The sequence below is a fragment of the Lethenteron reissneri genome, chromosome 3 (genome assembly GCF_015708825.2).
Source record: "Lethenteron reissneri isolate LAM-NWPU_2019-01 chromosome 3, ASM1570882v1, whole genome shotgun sequence".
Lineage (NCBI taxonomy): Eukaryota > Metazoa > Chordata > Hyperoartia > Petromyzontiformes > Petromyzontidae > Lethenteron > Lethenteron reissneri.
This window is the reverse complement of record NC_083781.1, coordinates 2,392,856-2,409,442: the sequence shown is the minus strand read 5'-3', so window position 1 is coordinate 2,409,442 and position 16,587 is coordinate 2,392,856. Positions and strand designations below refer to the sequence as shown.

Sequence of the window (16,587 nt, the reverse complement as noted above, 5' to 3'; positions counted from 1 at the left end):
TTTTGCCTTAACTATGTCTGGCTGACACTCCCACTGTCTCTGCCGCCTGCACGGGTGACATGTGCCCGTTCATCAGGCCTTATCTTTCCTTGAAGCAAGGTTGCAAATTCTGCCATCCTAGCCCTCCTCCAGTTCATTACTTAACAACACCTGGTGTTTTGCAGTTTGCTGCGCTTTTGGTGTGTTTCATTCATTAAAAAAAACAAGTAAAAAGATAATATATAAAAATATCATCAAATATTATTAATCTCAATTTTGGAAGAAGGGTTAGTATACAACACATACCTGGAACTTTATGGATACTCCCCATTCCAAGCCAGCCTCGATTCAATCCGGAAAATAACACTCGTTAATGTTAATGGCCAAACATATCCCAATGCACATAGACACCTCGAGACTCGGTGCGGCTTTCCTGGACATGCAATAAGGATTGCAAATTATTATGATGATTATTATTTGACGACATATGCCGCTGTGTACTATGTGTAAGGTATTTGAAGCAGGTGGTCAAGTCGGTGAAGAGCCACTCAGCCAAGGAGGAGGAGGACGACGGCGCGGCGGACGATTTCCTGGGCTGCGTTGACATCTCCCTGAAGGTCAATTCGGGGGCCCTCGCCTCCCAACTAACCCGGCGCACGCACGCACACGCGTGTCCGTCACCACGCGTGGCGAATCGCGATCAGAACCTTTGCTTAGGACTGGAGGAGTCTGATGAGCCAGGAAGCTCTCTTATCGCGGGTGTCCAGTAGGGAGGTGCTCAGCAGGTTTATGTCAAACCAAAAAAAACAAGAAAGGATACAGGAGTGAGATTGAGACAGGTTAAGCAATTACATCATCAATTCCCACACCTTCGATTAACACAGTCGGCTACATAGGTGGGAGAGAAGTTCAACATACATTTATGCAATATAGGTTAAGCGTGCAAGTACAAATTGGACTTGTATATATACATTTTTGCAGATTTGTAAGCTTGGGCAAGGCAGCAAAACAACAATAACAACAATGCAAGAGCATACCAAGACAATGCAGATGACAGCGGTAGAGCACTGAGGGGTTGCTTGAGGGCTTCGGTTTACAAAGGGATGCTTGGTGTTTTGTTGGTGAACATCATCACAGCTTCAATAAATGTACTGTGCACCTAATACAGCCGAGTGAACCGCACGGTTCAAACGTTGGCAACGTTTTTCATTCACTGACGATAAAAGTGTTTGCCAAAAAAAACCCACCAAAAAAAGCAGCAGTTGCTCTTTCGGCAACTTAACAAACGCGCGGCACCCTCTCAAATCTCAATACGATGCATGCTGCCATCTACATGGTGAACAATCGGAGGTGTAGAGAAAGGAGACTCATGCAATTACATCTTCACACTACAAAGTGTGTATATAGTTGTAGTTTGGCTGGGTCATGTAGCCTGCATACCCAGCCACCGCATGCATCAACAGCTTTGTTCAGCCGGATAGAGGGGGCTAAATGGGCGCGACACGGGCTAGAGAGGAGATGGAGCTGATGTGGTACAAGAGGACGTGGAGCTGAGTGGATTTGCCGATGACTGGTACCAGCGGTATCAAGATCGGCCTCTGTGGAGGAGGCTCGTGAAGGACGATACTGGGCAGTTGGAGGCAGTCGCCCTCCAACAACAACGGAGGGCGGAGGAGCGACGCTCACAACAACGAGCGGAGCGCCGGGTGGCTAAAGCACAGCAAGTTGGCACAGTAGGGGGCACAGGTGGTGCATCTGCCAGTCATCTCAGTCAGTCAACCCATGGCACCTGGGTCTGTCCCGTGTCCTGCCAGCGGGCGTTCGACACTCCACGTGGCCTCAAGGTGCACATAGCCTGGCACAAGCGTTGTGGTGACGTCACCGCTACTTAGTGGCGAATGGCGGTTGTTGTTGTTGTAGTTTGCATAATAATCTATAACGTTTAACAAGTAGGCTTTCGCGACCAATATTATTCATAACAAACGTTTTTGGGTTAGATCGCGTTATTTATAAATGTGTCGTAACCCTCCACCACCCAACACGGTCAATCAGTGTCACGTTGACAAATGACAAATAGTTAACTTCTTTAGCCCACCGGTGTGTTGAAGAGTGAATCCACAACATTTACAATTGCATTTTTTGGCAATTTTTTTTTACTATTTTTTTGACAATTTTTTTTTGTACACATCATCAAAATAAAATATGTAGCGTGCAAGAAAGCGTACAGTACTGTATTGCACTATCAGTGATGGCATGACCTAGGGATTTTTAGAATCATGAAAAATAACATCTTTAATACAATTGCAATACGGTACGACGTTATTAATTTCCTGTTGATTGATATGAATACGAGTGCACAGTGAACGCACCTCGCGTGCTCTGCTCAGCCCGCCAGGTCGGTGCCCCCCAGGGGCGGGGAACCTTTTTCTGCCAAGGGCCATTTGGATATTTATACCATCATTCGCGGGCCATACAAAATGATCAACTTAAAAATTAGCCTGTTGTTATATTTGGTCGAACATTTAGTTAACTCATCCCAAATGTGACGGCTGGAGTTGCTTCTTTTTGACGAGGCATGTGATGTTAGCTGCGTATTGATGATGTTGCTACTCGCAACTGCTTTTCCAGGTTTGCTCCTCGATTTATTGAATTTCGAGTCCCGCCTGCGGTTGCCTTGGCAGGGCCACACCAAATAATTTTGCGGGCCGGACGTTCCCCACCCCTGCCTACAGGAACTGTCGTTGGCTGGAAGGGAGGAGTGGTTCCATTTGCAGAAGCAGCCGAGCTTCAGTAACGTGTCCGGCGACTGCCACCTCTCGCTCCACATTTCTGCTAAAGAGGTGACGAGCGTCAGAGTACGCAACACGCGGAATGGATGACGACCGACGGTCAAGAGGTAAAAGCTGAGTGGCCCGTGGTGGATAATTAAAATGAATCGTCGTGAAAAATAAGAATAGGCGTTTCACCCTTTTCTGACAATGAAACAGGAGGTATATTCTTGGTTCTTTCGGTAAAGGCACGTAGAAGGGAAATAATAAAATAATATAAATATAAAACAATGAAAATTCTCACGACGTTTCGACTGCAACACAAGTAATAATCATCAGGTGTGAAATCAACAGCAAGAAAATTTTTAAAAAGTGGCGGTTTTTCTAATTTTTTCACCAAGAAAATTAGAAAAAAGTGCCTGTTTTTCAAATTTTCTTGCTGTTGATTCACACCTGATGATGATTGCTTGTGTTGAAGTCGAAACGTCGTGAGAATTTTCATTGTTTTATATTTATACTAGCTGTACTACCCGGCTTCGCCCGGGACTTGTATCCACCACGGCCGGCCGCCTTTGTCTCCCCAGTGGCGATGTTAATACGCCACACCAGTTACTCGTTTGAGGCTGAGTCGACCTAGGGGAGGTTCAAATAATCTTGACCGGTGGTGGCCATGAGCGGGAATCGAACTGGGTTCGCCGGGTTGGTAGCGCAGCGTAGCGTTAACCACTACACCCACCGCTCCTCACACACACAGACGCACAGACACACACACAGACACACACACAGACACACGCAGACACACACAGACAGACACAGACAGACACACAGACACACAGACAGCACGCTAACCACTACACTACCGCTCCCCACACACCACACACGCACATACACAGACACACACACAGACACACACACAGACACCCACACACAGACACACACACACAGACACACACACAGGCAACACGCTAAGCACTACACTACCGTTCCCCCTACACACCACACACACACACACACAGACACACACACAGACACACACACACAGACACACAGACAGACACACACACACAGACACACAGACAGCACGCTAACCACTACACTACCGCTCCCCACACACCACACACGCACACACACAGACACACACACAGACACACACACACACACAGGCAGCACGCTAAGCACTACACTACCGTTCCCCCTACACAACACACGCGCACACACACAGACACACACACAGACACACACACAGACACACAGACAGACACACACACACAGACACACACACAGACACACACACAGACACACACACACAGACACACACACAGACACACACACACAGACACACACACACAGACACACAGACAGCACGCTAACCACTACACTACCGCTCCCCATACACCACACACGCACACACACAGACACACACACAGACACACACACACAGACACAGACAGCACGCTAACCACTACACTACCGCTCCCCACACACCACACACACACACACAGACACACACACACAGACACACACACACACACAGACACACACACAGGCAGCACGCTAAGCACTACACTACCGTTCCCCCTACACAACACACGCGCACACACACAGACACACACACAGACACACACACACAGACACACACACAGACACACAGACAGCACGCTAACCACTACACTACCGCTCCCCACACACCACACACGCACACACACAGACACACACACAGACACACACACACACAGGCAGCACGCTAAGCACTACACTACCGTTCCCCCTACACAACACACGCGCACACACACAGACACACACACAATACACACACACATACACACAGACATACACATACATACAAACACACACATACATATACACAAACACATACACAATACACACACACATACATACAGACACACACATACATACACACAAACACATACAGACACATACATACACACATACATACAGACACACAGACATACACATAAACACATACACACATAGTCATGACCTGGCTTTGCCCGGGACTTGTATCCACCACGCCCGGCCGCCTTTGTCTCCCCAGTGGCGATGTTAATACGCCACACCAGTTACTCGTTTTGAGGCTGAGTCCCTCCCTCGCCACTCTGCCTCCCTCGCCACTCTGTAGAGGACGTGAAATTTGTATGAATTTACCTCAGAGTGGCGTGTTGGGTGTCGAGGCCTAGCACCGTGCAGAGCCTCCCGCCTTGCCTGATTTTCCCACCCGGCGAACGCTGGGTACGGGTGCCGGTCCCCCCCCCCCCCCCCGCGCTATTAAAAATGGCGTCCACCCCGCGGCGAAAAGTTGCTACTCGTTGCCAGGGGCAACCGCCGTCCAATGAAAGCGGCGAAGGCGTCGTTAGCTGTTGCCAGGGGCAACCGCCGTCCAATGAAAGTGCGTATGGTCCGAAATCCACACACACATACACAGACAGACAGACATGCACGATTTTATATATATAGATTATTTTATTATTTCCCTTCTACGTGACTTTACCGAAAGAACCAAGAATATGAATCCCTGCAGTCACGAAAGCTTTAAATAAAAAAATGAAACAGGAGGTGTTAAGATGTTCAACCACCCAATGGGAACCTTTTGCAAGCAATCACGTCTGCATTAACCACACGTGCTTGCGGTCCCCTACATATTCGGATGTTTTCAGACAAATGAGTGTTTTATTCTTTGGTTCTTTCGGTTAAGTCACGTCTAAAGATAAAATAATAAATTAAATAATAGCATATTACGACGTTTCGATTGCAACACAAGCAATCATCATCAGGCATAAAAGAAACTAGCTGTACTACCCGGCTTCGCCCGGGACTTGTATCCACCACGGCCGGCCGCCTTTGTCTCCCCAGTGGCGATGTTAATACGCCACACCAGTTACTCGTTTGAGGCTGAGTCGACCTAGGGGAGGTTCAAATAATCTTGACCGGTGGTGGCCATGAGCGGGAATCGAACTGGGTTCGCCGGGTTGGTAGCGCAGCGTAGCGTTAACCACTACACCCACCGCTCCTCACACACACAGACGCACAGACACACACACAGACACACACACAGACACACGCAGACACACACAGACAGACACAGACAGACACACAGACACACAGACAGCACGCTAACCACTACACTACCGCTCCCCACACACCACACACGCACATACACAGACACACACACAGACACACAGACAGACACACACACACAGACACACAGACAGCACGCTAACCACTACACTACCGCTCCCCACACACCACACACGCACACACACAGACACACACACAGACACACACACACAGACACACAGACAGACACACACACACAGACACACACACAGACACACACACAGACACACACACACAGACACACACACACAGACACACACACAGACACACACACAGACACACACACACAGACACACACACACAGACACAGACAGCACGCTAACCACTACACTACCGCTCCCCACACATCACACACACACACACAGACACACACACACAGACACACACACACACACAGACACACACACAGGCAGCACGCTAAGCACTACACTACCGTTCCCCCTACACAACACACGCGCACACACACAGACACACACACAGACACACACACACAGACACACAGACAGCACGCTAACCACTACACTACCGCTCCCCACACACCACACACGCACACACACAGACACACACACAGACACACACACACACACAGGCAGCACGCTAAGCACTACACTACCGTTCCCCCTACACAACACACGCGCACACACACAGACACACACACAATACACACACACATACACACAGACATACACATACATACAAACACACACATACATACACACAAACACATACACAATACACACACACATACATACAGACACACACATACATACACACAAACACATACAGACACATACATACACACATACATACAGACACACAGACATACACATAAACACATACACACATAGTCATGACCTGGCTTTGCCCGGGACTTGTATCTACCACGCCCGGCCGCCTTTGTCTCCCCAGTGGCGATGTTAATACGCCACACCAGTTACTCGTTTTGAGGCTGAGTCCCTCCCTCGCCACTCTGCCTCCCTCGCCACTCTGTAGAGGACGTGAAATTTGTATGAATTTACCTCAGAGTGGCGTGTTGGGTGTCGAGGCCTAGCACCGTGCAGAGCCTCCCGCCTTGCCTGATTTTCCCACCCGGCGAACGCTGGGTACGGGTGCCGGTCCCCCCCCCCCGCCCCGCGCTATTAAAAATGGCGTCCACCCCGCGGCGAAAAGTTGCTACTCGTTGCCAGGGGCAACCGCCGTCCAATGAAAGCGGCGAAGGCGTCGTTAGCTGTTGCCAGGGGCAACCGCCGTCCAATGAAAGTGCGTATGGTCCGAAATCCACACACACATACACAGACAGACAGACAGACATGCACGATTTTATATATATAGATTATTTTATTATTTCCCTTCTACGTGACTTTTTCTTGCTGTTGCTGTTGATTTCACACCTGATGATTATTACTTGTGTTGCAGTCGAAACGTCGTGAGAATTTTCATTGTTTTATATTTATATTATTTTATTATTTCCCTTCTACGTGACTTTACCGAAAGAACCAAGAATATGAATCCCTGCAGTCACGAAAGCTTTAAATAAAAAAATGAAACAGGAGGTGTTAAGATGTTCAACCACCCAATGGGAACCTTTTGCAAGCAATCACGTCTGCATTAACCACACGTGCTTGCGGTCCCCTACATATTCGGATGTTTTCAGACAAATGAGTGTTTTATTCTTTGGTTCTTTCGGTTAAGTCACGTCTAAAGATAAAATAATAAATTAAATAATAGCATATTACGACGTTTCGATTGCAACACAAGCAATCATCATCAGGCATAAAAGAAATAGCAACAAAAGTCTAACTAGAAAACTATAGACAGACATACAAGCAGACAGACATCACAAGGACACACAGAGAGAGGACACATATCGGCACAAATGAGTGTTTACGTGCGGGAGGAACCCGGAGCACGCGGAAGAAAACCCCACGCATCTAAGACGCCGATACTGACGCGTAATGTCTTGCGGCAGAATGTCAGAATCAATCAGAATCGTCATTTAGATTGGAGGAGGAATCCGATGAGCTATGAAGCTCTTTTTCACAGGCGTCCAGTGCGGGCGGGTCGGCGAGTTACAACAGCAATGCTCCGCCAAAGCAGAGGCACCCTCTGAAGATACAGCTGGTGCTCCTCACTGTGTTGCTGCGACATGAACTCAAGGTCATGGTAAGTCTCTCCTCGCTTCAACGGCATCGAGCGCCACTCCGTTGCGTCTCTGCACATTTGAACCTTGACCGGGTTTGAGGGACCCCTTTGCCAACAATAATTATTGCCACGGCGACTTCTTCACGTCGCGTGTCAATCCGCACAGAGGGAGGTTCAAGATTGGAGTGGCGAGCTGAGCACGGGGGCCACACGGATATTGGCGCTGAACAGCATGCAAACGGGCTTGACGTCGTCTCAGAAAGCCATGGCGTGAGTGCCTCTCCGTTGTGAACTTCGCAACGAATTCGCGACCCGCACGGGCTGTGAACCTCAACGGCTTCTCGTTGTATCCACACGCGACTCTCTACGAACCGGTTGTTTAAATAATTTTTTTTGTTCCTGTGAGTTTTTTTTTGGAGATATTTCATCCGTAAGCAATGGTGTCTGTTTTATTAATTAATAATGTTTTACTTATCTATTTATTATTATATGTTTTAATTCAACAAGAGCCCGGTACAGAACTCGAGCAGTAACATGGGAAAGGTGGCGGGGGGGGGGGACACAGAAATTCTACGGGCGGGAACCCGAACAACAAAGCTCAGGGGCCGTCCATAAATGACGTCACGCACCTAGGAGGGGGGGCGGGATTAGACATTTGTGACGATGTGTGACGAGCGGGGGGGGGGGGTTTGAGAAATGTGACGTCGCATCAAAATGCGCAACTTTAAATGAATATAGACAACACGTTCTACTTAATTAACTTGACTTTTTAATAAATGTTTTCTCCTACAACATCAGAATGCAGCGCCACATTAAATACGCACTACAATGACAATAGTTTAAAGCGATTTGAAGCATGTTTTTTTTGGGGGGGGGGAGGGGGTCAGAGCTTCGTGACGTCATATTTGAGGGGGGGTCTGACTTTTTGTGACGCCGTGTGACGATTGGGTGGCGGGTCAAAAATCGTCCAAAATTGCGTGACGTCATTTATGGACGGCCCCTCAGGGAAAATGCTCGGTGTAGTCGGCACTTTGCTTCGTTCATCATTTCGTAATTTTTTGTTTTAATGCTTTATGTAAACACCCACCTCTCGCTCACTCTCTCGCTCTCTCTCACACTCACTCGCTCTCTCTCTCGTTCTACACGCAGCCCTTCTCGCAGTCCGAAGTTCTAGATTTGAAGCTTTCGTGACTGCAAGGATTCATACTCTTTGGTTTTTTCGGTAAAGTCATGTAGGTTAAAAGAAAACAAATAAATTAAATGATGACGTTTCGGAGGCAACACAAGCTTCCGTCTTCAGATGTAACCATCACAGCAAAATTGCTGTATCAAGTGTGTAAAAACTCTAACAGATAAGTGAAATTCCTCCCCGTAGAGGGTATTAATTCTAGATTTGAAGCTTTCGTGACTGCACGGTTTCACCTGAAGACGGAAGCTTGTGTTGCCTCCGAAACGTCGTGATTTAATTTATTTGTTTTCTTTTAACCTACGTGACTTTACCGAAAAAACCAAAGGGTATGGAGAGAAGTTGGCTCACTGCCCCACTTACGTAGCAAACTGCGAGCGGCAACGCAGTCTCTTTACACGGGGAAGGGATGGCGACGGGGAATGGACAAAGTTGAAGGGGGGGGGAAGCAATGCCATCTGTTGATTCCCTTTGCCCAAAATCATGTCCACCTGGCATTGAACCCTCGAGTCTCCGTTCACACGTGGCCCTCTGTTGTCGTGGCAAAAAGTGCGCATGCGCACGCCCCGCTGTGCGAGTCCACTCCAGTGCACATGGCGCCGCTGCGATGTAGCCTCGCCCTTGTGACATTGCAATGCAGGTACACGCACACACACGCACACACTATCTCACGATTGTTGGAATGGAAAACTGCACGATTGATGCAGGAACTGTGTTTGGAAACAGCTGGATCCACTTAACCCTTTCCCCGTTGCGAGACGAATGCAAGTTTTAGGGCGGGGTGACCCGTTCACCGCTGTATCTCGGAACACGCAAGCGGTTATCGTTAATTTTATTTGCAGCATAGCGCCGTCGTTTTTAAAGATATTGTACTCACCGCGGAGAACCGTAGCGACACGACCGCACTCGTTCGTTGATAGCTGGCGCCAAACTGCGCCGCACGCCTTCCCGTATGGCCTTGCGGGAGCCTCGGTACCGATTAAGTTATTTTTAATTCTGGTTCCGTTCCGATGACATACACGGTACGTCATTGGAATGGAATCGGAAGAAAAGCCGATGACGTACGTATGTACGTCATCGTACGTATGTACGTCATCGGAACGGGACACGGGTTAGGCCGTCCCCTGCTTGAATTTCACTTCCCTTTGCAGACGCTGGATCGTGTACAGCACGGAGCTGTGCAGCAGAGGCGTCCACTATGAGATGCTGCAGCCGTGCCTTGAGGAGATGCAGCGGACCTGGAAACGGTTGGATGCGCAGAGCCCAGAGGTAACTGCTCGTGCTGCATTCCCTGATCCTTCCCGTGGCGGCACTGCCCGAGCGCACGGTGCAGGTTTCCACCTGAACGGCTAAAATTTACCGTCATTGCCGATTTCGGATCCGGGCGCTCGTAGGACAACGACGCGGATGTTAGAACTGGCTAGAGCCACCGCGCGTGTGCGTACTGTGTTCACAGTCGCGCTCCAACAACAACGGAGGGCAGCGGAGTGGCGCTCACAACGGCGAGTGCACAGACCTGGCAGCAGATAAGAACGGGTGTTTACTTCTCCGCATTGGTTTCCAGTTGAAACCCGTGGTTGAGTTCTAAGATTCTCCGACTTGTGTTCAAGGCTTTAAATTGGCCCAGGAGTTGATTCAGCCACACACTCCACTACCCAGCCACACACTCCACTACCCAGCCACACACTTCACTACCCAGCCACACACTCCACTACCCAGCCACACACTCCACTACCCAGCCACACACTCCACTACCCAGCCACACACTCCACTACCCAGCCACACACTTCACTACCCAGCCACACACTCCACTACCCAGCCACACACTCCACTACCCACACACTCACTCCACTACCCAGCCACACACTCCACTACCCAGCCACACACTCCACTACCCAGCCACACACTCCACTACCCAGCCACACACTCCACTACCCACACACTCACTCCACTACCCAGCCACACACTCCACTACCCAGCCACACACTCCACTACCCAGCCACACACTCCACTACCCAGCCACACACTTCACTACCCAGCCACACACTCCACTACCCAGCCACACACTCCACTACCCACACACTCACTCCACTACCCAGCCACACACTTCCACCCAGCCACACCTCCACTACCCACACACTCACTCCACTACCCAGCCACACACTTCACTACCCAGCCACACACTCCCTACCCAGCCACACACTCCACTACCCAGCCACACACTCCATACCAGCCACACACTCCACTACCCACACACTCCATACCCAGCCACTCACTCCAACTACCCAGCCACACACTCCACTACCCAGCCACACACTCCACTACCCAGCCATACACTCCACTACCCAGCCACACACTCCACTACCCAGCCAAACATTCCACTACCCAGCCACTCACTCCACTACCCACACACTCCACTACCCACACACTCCACTACCCAGCCACTCACTCCACTACCCAGCCACACGCTCCACTACCCAGCCACACACTCCACTACCCACACACTCCACTACCCAGCCACACACTCCACTACCCAAACACTCCACTACCCACACACTCCACTACCCACACACTCCACTACCCAGCCACTCACTCCACTACCCAGCCACACACTCCACTACCCACACACTCCACTACCCACACACTCCACTACCCAGCCACACACTCCACTACCCACACACTCCACTACCCAGCCACACACTCCACTACCCAGCCACACACTCCACTATCCAGCCACTCACTCCACTACCCAGCCACACACTCCACTACCCAGCCACACACTCCACTACCCAGCCACACACTCCACTACCCAGCCACTCACTCCACTACCCAGCCACACACTCCACTACCCAGCCACACACTCCACTACCCAGCCACACACTCCACTACCCAGCCACTCACTCCACTACCCAGCCACACACTCCACTACCCAGCCACTCACTCCACTACCCAGCCACACACTCCACTACCCACACACTCCACTACCCAGCCACTCACTCCACTACCCAGCCACACACTCCACTACCCAGCCACTCACTCTACTACCCAGCCACACACTCAACTACCCAGCCTCACACTCCACTACCCAGCCACACACTCCACTACCCACACACTCCACTACCCAGCCACACACTCTACTACCCAGCCACACACTCCACTACCCAGCCACACACTCCACTACCCACTCACTCTACTACCCAGCCACACACTCCACTACCCACACACTCCACTACCCAGCCACACACTCCACTACCCAGCCACACACTCAACTACCCAGCCTCACACTCCACTACCCAGCCACACACTCCACTACCCAGCCACACACTCCACTACCCAGCCACACACTCCACTACCCAGCCACACACTCCACTACCCAGCCTCACGTTCCTCCACTGGGATCTCTGAGATCCACCAATTGTTCACTACTCCGCGTGGTGACCACGCTGCAGGCTTTGACCCTGGGGTGACCACGCGGCTTTTGTCTGCACGGTGGCCAGGCTCTGGGATTCCCTGCCCCGTTGAGGTCAGGAACTCGCAGTCGATGGAGACTTCCAAGTCCCGGCTGAGACCCCACCACGTGTCTGACAAGGCGGCCTCCTCTCTCGATCTCACTCTCGTCTTCTCCTCTTCACTCTTTCTCTTCTCCGCTTGCTTCTCACTTATTTCCCTCTTGTATATGCGTGACGCTCTGAGATCCATTGTTTAAGGGCGCCTCATACATCTAATGATTGTCATTATTACAGCACAAGGCAAGCTGGCACGACAACCCGGTAGTCACCCATCCATTTAAGGTCGACTCAGCCTTAAATGCGTACTTGGCGTGGTGTGTAACCATCAGCACCGGGAGAGCTGTCTGGACACCGCATTGGCCTTAGCAGGAACTTGCTGACAGCATTCCCACCTGCAGTTTGCGAAAGGCTGCAGAGGAGATCTGTGTGTGTGTGTGTGTGCGTTGATGCATTGGGGAGCGGTATTGCAGTGGTTAGTGCTGCCCTGCGCCACGAACCCAACCACCCGAGTTCGATTCCCGCTCACGGCTACCAACAGTGACGGTTACCTGAATCGGTCCTGGGCCTCCTTTAGGTCAACTCGGCCTTAAACGAGTACCCGGTGCAGTTTGCAACCATCACCACTGGGGAGACAAAGGCGGCCGGGCACGGTGCTGGTCCACCCAACCCCTCGTGTGCCACAGTGCCGGCCTTCATAGGCGCTTGCTAACAGCACTTGCCCCAACAGTCTGTTAAGGCTGTACGGGGGGGTTGGGGATCTTTGTCTTTGTTGTGTGCACTGTAGGCCCAGCTGCTGTGCGCGAGCTTCACTGCCTACGTCGATGGCCTTCTCAGCAAGCTCCGTCAGATTCCCGCCCTCCCTGCCGGGTCGGAGGACGCCACCGCCAAGCTGCAAGCCATGCTCTGGTCTCCAGCTTCATCCCCCACCACCACCAACTCGGCACCACCTCCAGGGGCTCGCGTTGATGCTCTGGAGACCCGGGGGGGTGGGGGGTGGGTGGGAGATCGACGACGAACGATGTTCGGTGGCCGCGTCGACGGCACCCGTTGCGGTTTCTCACTCTAACGGAGCGAGCTGTGGGGGCCGCTGACATCTTTCGCTCCTCCGTAGGGGGTGGCGGGTGGCAGGGGGTGGGGGACCTATTGGGGCAGGAGGCCCCACGGTTCAACAAAAATGGTTACGTGGCGAGGTTTTTATTGTGGGGCACCATTTCTACAAATCTTGAAGTCCGCAAGTCCAATCGATTATCGATTATCCGGCGGCTTCGGGGGAGAAGGGTGCGCCGGATTTTGAAAAATGCCGGATAATTACTAAATCATTTTTAAAAATAGCTTATTTTTGCACATTCTTGCTTAACATTTTGTTTTAGTTGTTGTGTTTTTTTCTTTTAAGAATGTGTTTGCTTTATTAAATTGGCATAAATAGACGTACGAATGGACGCATTTTTTTCCCTATTGTACAAGGTTGCTGTATTGACTTTACCATACTTATCACTCTAATCTCGAAGACTCTGCATGGGGTGATGTACGTACTACAATCTCGTTTCAACACCAACATGTGTTTGACGATCGCCGGACTGGTTACAGCCTTTGGATAAGTTTTGCCGGATCGGCCCGGGATCACCGGATAATGTTGGAACCCGGTTAATCACGTGCCGGATAATCGATAATCAACTCTAATCTTTTCAACATTGAACAGTGCAGGCAGTGGCGTCGCCTGGTTGGCCTGGGCCCCCGGTGCAAGGAATGAAATGGGGTCTCTCTTCATTTCCCACGTAGTAGCATGCTGCCACATGCTGTTATATAAAGGCTTGACGTCTATTAAAAAATCAAGTTAAATGTTTCCCCACAAAACAAATCTCACCCCGAATGACGAAGATATGCGACCTCAATTACTGTTGTCGCATGTTTCGTCTTGTATTAAAGGGAGCCATGGCGAGACGTTAACTACCTCGCCTGGCACACAGGAGGTCGTGGGTTCGATCCCGACTCTGACGCCTGCTGCTGTATATTTGGAGGTTGCATGTTCACCCCCGTGGTTGTGTGGGTTTTTCTCCGGGTCCTTCGGTTTTTCCCTCCACATTTAGAAATGTGCGTTTGGAATATTTGGCTGCTATAAATGTCCACGTGATGAGGCACTTCATTGAGATATCATTTGCAGGCAGGTCGCTTCTGAAAAAGATCTTGATAGCTCAGTGGGCCTGACCTGGTGAAATAAATGTTTTTTTAATTCGTTTTAGTTTGGAGTTGACGACCATTGCGGCACACAGGTACTCCATCTTATGAAATAATACGGGAATTACTTGATTAAGCCTTTACATTTTACGTACATTATTTTTGTAAACGTGGAAAAGTAGCCCAAAATGCCCTCTATAGCTTATTCTCGTGGAGAACCATGACAAAGACATTGCAGAACTAAAACTTTAGTTTTTTTCTTCGAAATAATATTTTTTTCCAACACGGAGTTGCATTTCGGGTAATGATTACTGGCAATAATAAGTACGATTGATTACGTGGCGTGTGACGTTTATGTGCTGAGCACTGACGCGTGCCGTGTCCTCTGCCTCTGTGTGTGCCCCGCGTCCTGAGCAGTGTGTTGGCGCAGCTCTATAAGACTGAAGCCTTTCAGCAGCTGTGCGCTTATCACGGTGACCTGGAGGGACTGATTACCACTGCCATTCAGGTAAACAGCCATCGGTGGCCAACAACCGCCGGTGATTTCGCCGCTTTTCTTGCGCCAGGCTGGGTGCACTGGCGTGGAAATATATCCCCCTGGCAGGATGTCATGGAAGAGGCCCAGGCATCGATGGTTAACAGACTGAGGGGTGGACTGCAAACCCAGCAATAGTTCTCCTGTGTGCTGGTTGCGAGTAGCTGCCGATCTCGCTGTGGTGCCAACTTGCTGTGTTGTAGCCATCACTCCTCTTTGATTGTCAACCCCTCCTGCGTGTGGGGTTTCTCCAGGAACTCTAATTTCCCCCACACATGCAAAACATCCAATAAAACATGCCCCAGCAGCGGCGTCATGAAAAATATTGAGACTTGGTTAGGATTTCCTGGGTAAATATATTACTGTTCATATTCAGTGCAAATGTTAAATGCAGCACATGGTGTATCTGCTAACAACTAAACTCATAGATCCCCAATAGCCTTACTTCATCAGTATTACATTTACCACTGAAGTTCATTAATCACGTGACAGGTTGGCGGAGTGGTAACACTCGTGCCTCACTGCAGGAACGCCCTGGGTTCGATTCCTGACTCGGGTGCCTTTCTGTGTGTAGTTTGTGTGTTTCTCTCCCCCCGTTCTGCATGGGGTTCCCTCCGGGTTCTCCAGTTTCCTCCCATAGCTAAAAGAACACACAATGTGATTGGAATTGGCCAAACTTCCGAATGCTGAACAATTACCGGCAAATTACTTAATTGGGATAACAACACTCATTATGCACCAAGTGCTTGCCACAGAATGAATCACAGTACCTCGCTGATATCGTCAAGGAGCATAAACCACCATCACGTGAACTCCGCCGGTCATCCTCGCAGCGGCTTTCGACTGGCCATTGAACAAAGGCGGTGGTCACCGCATCACCGCGCTTTCAGATGCGCTCCTGCGGCCGTCTGGAACGCTCTTCCTTCAGATATTAGGAAGCCACTGGGAGCTATGAACTTTAAAATCAAAATTGAAAACTAATTTCTTTAGAACTGCTTTTAGTGTTTAGTTTGTTGCCCCACACCTCCGGTGGGTGCGGTTGGCTGCGTGCGGTGCGAAAGAAGTTCAACGTAAGTACATAGCAATGTGGCCCCCCGACTGTGAACGCTTGGCAGAGACTTCCTGAAAAGAAGCCTTGAGACTCAGTGAGGCTTTCCT

General features: G+C 50.1%; 1 protein-coding gene across 1 annotated transcript in view; it reads left to right on the top strand.

Annotated features, from left to right (window-relative positions):
• Window positions 1–16,587, top strand: part of LOC133345100 (BAI1-associated protein 3-like) — a 64,047-nt gene that overhangs the window by 14,927 nt on the left and 32,533 nt on the right. Inside the window, exons 8-14 of the mRNA XM_061555580.1 lie at window positions 491–596; window positions 2,712–2,819; window positions 7,926–8,045; window positions 8,191–8,294; window positions 10,362–10,479; window positions 13,504–13,625; window positions 15,312–15,402. Of these exons, the coding sequence (XP_061411564.1) occupies window positions 491–596; window positions 2,712–2,819; window positions 7,926–8,045; window positions 8,191–8,294; window positions 10,362–10,479; window positions 13,504–13,625; window positions 15,312–15,402 (769 nt within the window). The remainder of the gene's footprint in view (window positions 1–490; window positions 597–2,711; window positions 2,820–7,925; window positions 8,046–8,190; window positions 8,295–10,361; window positions 10,480–13,503; window positions 13,626–15,311; window positions 15,403–16,587) is intronic.